Genomic DNA, 6,356 nt, shown 5'->3' with positions numbered 1-6,356 from the left:
CCTCCTTCTCCTCTCTCCTCCCCTCCTTGTCCTCTTTCTCCTTCTCCTTGTTCTCCTCCTTGTTCTCCTCCTCCTCCTCTCACTCTTAGACTTCTCCTTCTCTGGTTGCTCTCTTCAAGGTTCTCCATTGTTCACCAAACACAGAGGAGGAGGCTCAAGGCACTTATATGCTGCAGTCCTGATTGCTAATTGCTCACCAGACCTGAATTTGTTGAGTTTTGAACACTTGTGTGTTGTAGGTTGAAGCTTTGAGCTTTTACATGAGAGGTGTGTGCAACAACTGCACATTGTGTGTAGTGTTTAGACAACAAGGTGATGTGCAGTTGGCGTCAGAGTGTAAAGAAGGAAAGTCAGAGTCTAGGGGAGTCATAAGGGAGTGTGAAGTAGTGACAATTCGGGTCGAGCGAATGGTACGTGAAGTTAAGGTTGTGCAAATTGTGCCAAGGTTTAGATTTTTGTGTGTTAACAATCGTGAAAAACTGTAATCTTGATTCTTCTTCATAGTTTGATCTTCTAGATTTGTGGTTTGACCTCATGCGTCTGGTTTCTTCACGACCACTTCCTCCTCGCCATGCGTCTTTGGTGACATCCTGTGTTCCCTCTTTGTGTGGTTTCTTTAGTTTCATCTTTCTAAGTTTAGCCTCTTTTATTTCTGGATTATTTATCTAGTTCTTTCTTCCTCTTCCTTATCGATGTTCTTTCTGTTTTCTAGATTCTCCAGTCCAAAGTTCTTTTTACTATTGTTCCCTTCTAGTTTCTGTTTTCTCCTGTGTTTCCCTCCATGTCTAAAGTCTTTGTCCTGTTTGTTCACTGTCTAGAGATTGTGAGTCTAGATTTTCCTCCGTGTCCTTTATTCCTCATTTTGACGGCTCTCTTCTAGAATCTTTTCAGTCTGTTTTTTTCCTTCTTATCCAGACTCCTTGTCGTCTCGCTCCTGTACTCAGTCTCTGTTTCATCAAGACTCTTCTGCTCTAAATCTGTCTTTGTGTCGGGGTCTTGTAGTTTCTGCACCGATTGCTCCCGCGTTCGGACAGATGTGTGCTTTTTGCTGACTGCTGTGTCAAACATGACTCGGCTGGTTCCTGAGTCTTTGATCGGCGCAGCCTCGTGTGTTTCCTGCGAGTGTGTCTGTGGCGTCGTTAATATTCTCCTGGTCACTCAGCGCTGGTCGTGCTGAACAACAAGACTCTGTGTGACAGACAGAGAGTCCGTCTTCATCTTCTGACATCATCTCACATCAGGTGACATCAGCAGCCCACAAAAAATACCTTTAAAACAAAGAGCAAATGTTTCTTTATATGATGAACTGCAGTCATTCATTCATTCATTCATTCATTCAGTCATTCATTCATTCATTCATTCAGTCATTCAGTCATTCAGTCATGAGTCAGTTGATGCAGCATTAGTAGTATTTCACATGTAGTTCTCAGCTCTCTGTACTTTGTGTTGGCCGCACGAATACACACTGTGTGACGCAGCTCTTCTTTTTTCGTAGACGTCGTTTGAATAAACTTTATTGCTACGTTAAAGTTTTAAAGGTTTAACAGGATGTTCACACACACACACACACACACACACACACACACACACACACACTGAGTGGATCTACAGAGACACAGGAAGGAGCAGGCAGGAGGACTATTACAGAGAAAACCACAGAAGAAGAGAGACGAGTGATTTTCCTAATCGGGACCAGATGGTTTCATTCAGCCTCACATACTTCAGACAGAACTCCACCCAGGCGCCCTGCCAGCTGTGTGTGTCCGTGATTGGCTGGCTGTTCATAGATGACGGTCTAATCCGGCCCACCAGCACATCGGCTAAATGTTGTCAGATCTCTACGGACTCTAATGGACACCACTTCACCGCCGAGACTCAGAGACTTGGAGACTCAGAAAAACTTCACCTCCTCTTCAGCACTCCTCTGCTTCTCTAGTTTCTTGTTCAGCTCTCTGTGTCTCGGTTTTTCTTCCATTTCTTCACCTCTTTTCTTTTCTCTCCAGAGTTCAGAGGAAACTGAACTGACCAGGGGTGTAAATATAGACAGTGCAGGCAGTGTGGTTGCACTGGGGCCCATGGGGGGGAGGGGCCCGACTGCCACCTGGAAATACAGCCGTGTTCAAATAAGAACTCACATTAAAACAAAAATGGTGCTATTTTCCATACATGCCCTAAATAAGGCCAAACAGTGTCAGTCTATAACAAATTATAAACTTATTCTACATAAACTATTTAAAAAACTGTCAAGTTAAATAAATGTAATGACTGCTGTGTAATGTTTGTTAATGTGTCCAATATCAAGTATCTACAAGTGGATGCAATGTAAAAGTGGCAGTAAGACACACTGTTCCTAAAATATATATGCACCTAAAACTGTGTGTGTGTGTGTGTGTGTGTGTGTGCTTCATAACTTGTAACTAGGGCGTAATAGGGCCCCTCATAACAGCGTGCACTGGGGCCCGCTGTAACTGCCGTACACCACTGGAACCAACCTTCTAGTTTTAGTTCCAGTCTTTACACCCGATCTGCTCAGATGATGCGAGCACACTGAGGAACTCTACATGACGCACCCACGTCTCGTCGTCACCCTGTTTACCTCCTGATTCAGTACTAGCGCTGTATTTGGGTCCCTGTTGCATATGTTCTGTGGTTTTTAAGGATTGTGGCTGAAAATAATTCCTTTCGGTAGAACCTAATTTATCCTGAAGGAAACTCTTGTGCAATGTAATGTAATGTTACACCCCTAGTACATATATATATGTGTGTGTGTGTGTGTGTGTGTGTGTGTGTGTGTGTGTGTGTTGAGATGAGTGCAGCAGGCAGTGAGGGGTTAACAACAGAGCTCTAACTTTTTAGGACTTGTAGTTATTGATCAGGCAGCTGGAGAATAAAGAGGGCAGACGATCAATAGCTGCACATTATGATTAATTACTGCTGCACACACACACACACACACACACACACACACACACACACACACACACACACAAACACACACAACCCTCACACTGTGTGTGTTTGTCTCATTTCCTGTGAAGGTGGAGACAGCCCAACAACAATCTGCCTCTCTCTGGTTTTTATCTGTAAGGGGTGTCAGTACAACCAGTTAGAACAGATGTCAGTAGTAACTGTAGTCCTGTCAGTAGTAACAGTGGTCCTGTCAGTAGTAACAGTGGTCCTGTCAGTAGTAACAGTGGTCCTGTCAGTAGTAATAGTGGTCCTGTCAGTAGTAACAGTGGTCCTGTCAGTAGTAACTGTAGTCCTGTCAGTAGTAACTGTAGTCCTGCCAGCAGTAACAGTGGTCCTGTCAGTAGTAACAGTGGTCCTGTCAGTAGTAACTGTAGTCCTGTCAGTAGTAACAATGGTCCTGTCAGTAGTAAGTGTAGTCCTGTCAGTAGTAACAGTGGTCCTGTCAGTGGTAACAGTGGTCCTGTCAGTAGTAACAGTGGTCCTGTCAGTAGTAACTCTAGTCCTGTCAGTAGTAACAGTGGTCCTGTCAGCAGTAACTGTAGTCCTGTCAGTAGTAACTGTAGTCCTGTCAGTAGTAACAGTGGTCCTGTCAGTAGTAACAGTGGTCCTGTCAGTAGTAACAGTGGTCCTGCCAGCAGTAACAGTGGTCCTGTCAGTAGTAACAATGGTCCTGTCAGTAGTAAATGTAGTCCTGTCAGTAGTAACTGTAGTCCTGTCAGTAGTAACTGTAGTCCTGTCAGTAGTAACAATGGTCCTGTCAGTAGTAACAGTGGTCCTGTCAGTAGTAACAGTGGTCCTGTAAGTAGTAACAGTGGTCCACAGTCAGTGTGGGGACATTGTGAGGCTGAGATTATTTTTCTGTGTGTTCAGTTTGTTATATAGATGCAAATTCATAGAAGCAGATTAAACAGATTGTGTCTCGTATCTGTTGATGTGTTAACACTGTCCTGCGGGAGCGTGTGTGTGTGTGTTTGAGTGTGTGTGCGTGTCCGTGTGTGTGTGTTTAATGTGCCTTCTGTTACAAAGAAAGAAAATGAGCCTTCCAGCTATTTAATGTGAGCGCTTTGAGATGACAGCTGCACACACACACACACACACACACACACACACAGAGTCATCACACTGAAGAGGCGTCGATGTCATCAAATATATTCAGACACACATTCAGCCTCAGTGTGTGTGTGAATGGACGGATTTAAAGTCTCTGAGGAAGGAGGAGGCTTTATATCAGTGTGTGTGTGTGTGTGTGTGTGTGTGTGTGTGTGTGTCTGAGGGTGCTGTCAGCCCTAGAGTGGTCTCCTCTGGTCTGAATCAGGGACTCATGTTGTTCCAAAGTTGTATAATTGCCTAGAGTTGGTTCGTGTTCTCACGGCAGCATTTACAAGAGGACCAGATCAAATGCCTTGTGTGAGAAAGCTGCTCTTGATTGGTCAGAATTTCCATGTGGGAAAAATCCAGGAAGTAAAGCAAACGTTGAAGAAGAGTACACTTGCAAGATAAATGTGACACTTTCTAATGTCACAATGGAGGGACAACTACGCAGGTTGATTTTAGCGCTGCTCATCGTGGACTATATTGCTGTCATTGTTCATTTTAGCCAAACCATACAGTTTGAAAACGAGGCGCGGCTCCAGGACTGTAGGAGAGCAGCAGCTGTTAGCATTTAGCTGCTAACTCAAAGAAGAAGAACACCAGCTGTTAGCAGTTAGGAGCTAACAGGAGCTCTTTACCCTCAGAGCAGAGGACGAGATCAGCCACGCTAAATGATTGTTGCTAACCTGTGATGTCATTGTTATTGTTTGTAAAGGGCGGCTGACACATATGTTATATGTTACACTGGAGGACGATGCTGTTGTGTTACATGTCACACCTCTTTTGATTCTGTGATGTCATCATGCTGTGTGACATCACACACTGCAGAGACGTTTTTTTCTTCTTTCTTTTACACATTTAGTTGGACGGACAGAATACAAACAAAACAAATAAGGGACATACAAATTGGACAAAAAAAACAAAACAAAAAAAACACCTGTAACCCCTTCACGTCCTAACCCTCCCCTCATCCGTAAATCACCTTCATGTCCCTCCTCATGACACCCTGCAGAGACGTGATGATGTCATCATTTGGTTCTGTGTAAAAATGACGGTGTAAAGACGGGACTTGGTGGTGGTGGACTTCATGGCGGCTCTATAGCGCCATCTCTGTTTAAAAAGGACTTCTGTCTCTGGAGTATAAAACATTAAAACATGACCATCTGTCTGTCTGTCCTCAGCCTGTCTGTCTGGTCAGTCTCCAGACTGCACTCTGGTCCAGTCCAAGGAGGACGACTTCGATTGGGAACAAGGAGACACCCGAGACCGACCGGTCAGCAACCCCTGGATCCCTGCAGGTACCTGTCTGTCTGTCTGTGGGTCTGTGTGCCTGTGTATCTGTCTGTCTGTCTGTCTGTGTCTGTCTGTCTGTCTGTCTGAGACTTTTGGGAGCACACTCAGGATTGTGGGTTCCTGCAGAAGGCGTTCCTCAGGGAACCTATGTGGGCCCTCTGGAGTTGGTTGTTCTGTGAGGGAAGTATCCGTCTGTGTCTCCACTACACACTCCGACATATTCAGCAGAGACATGGTCACTTTGTCAGGTCACACTACAGATGCTCCGATTTATCAGCCGCACATATCAGCTGATATCCTCCATGTTGACTGTCATCAGCCAATCAGAGGACAAGATGACATCACTGATGGTAGCGGACGTTGTTTCTCTGTTGTGTCTAGAAAGCAGAGCACCATTCTGACTTTGTCCTGGGGAAAATAGAAAACGTGTTTGGGACAAACAGGGACAGCGTTGATGTCCCGATGGCGTTGGGATTTCCTCGTTTCTTTGTGTCTCTGGCACAAAATGAGGGATAAACAAAAACAAAAACAAAATAAGCAACAATAACACACTGGTATGGGCGCAATAATGTCACTATTATTGTCCTAATATTTGTTAGACTCACTGAGGAGGTGGAAGGAGCGATTTAGAAACAGGAGACGTGTCATTGATTCCGTCCCACACTGAGTGGTCCCTGAATGCATCATGTCAGTGAGTGTTTGTACCTGAAGGCAGCACGAGGAAGAGCAGACCCTGCTGCAGCTTCTTATCTCCTATTGAGCTGCCACGGCTCCTCCTCTGAGTTATGGACCCTGAACACAACACGCTCACAGAGGTTAGCCCACTGACGAATGAGAATGCAGCGCTCTTAAATCACAGAGCCAATCACGTGAGAGACAGGCTGAGCGAGGACACACAGAGAGGAGGTGGTTACTGTCCTGTTTAACGTGATGGATAGGAGAGGAGGAGACGAAGGGGAGAGAAGAGTTGGGGGGGGGGGGAGTAGACCGGAGGAGAGGAG

General features: G+C 45.2%; 1 protein-coding gene across 2 annotated transcripts in view; it reads left to right on the top strand.

Annotated features, from left to right (window-relative positions):
- The window catches only part of LOC126397832 (receptor-type tyrosine-protein phosphatase mu-like), a 152,830-nt gene that overhangs the window by 38,643 nt on the left and 107,831 nt on the right, over positions 1-6,356 (top strand). For both annotated transcript variants that reach the window (XM_050056826.1, XM_050056825.1), the window contains exon 2: positions 5,244-5,360. In XM_050056826.1, coding sequence (XP_049912783.1) covers positions 5,244-5,360 — 117 coding nt within the window. The remainder of the gene's footprint in view (positions 1-5,243; positions 5,361-6,356) is intronic.

The sequence above is a fragment of the Epinephelus moara genome, chromosome 11, assembly GCF_006386435.1.
Source record: "Epinephelus moara isolate mb chromosome 11, YSFRI_EMoa_1.0, whole genome shotgun sequence".
Taxonomy (NCBI): domain Eukaryota; kingdom Metazoa; phylum Chordata; class Actinopteri; order Perciformes; family Serranidae; genus Epinephelus; species Epinephelus moara.
This window is presented reverse-complemented; position numbering and strand designations above follow the sequence as displayed.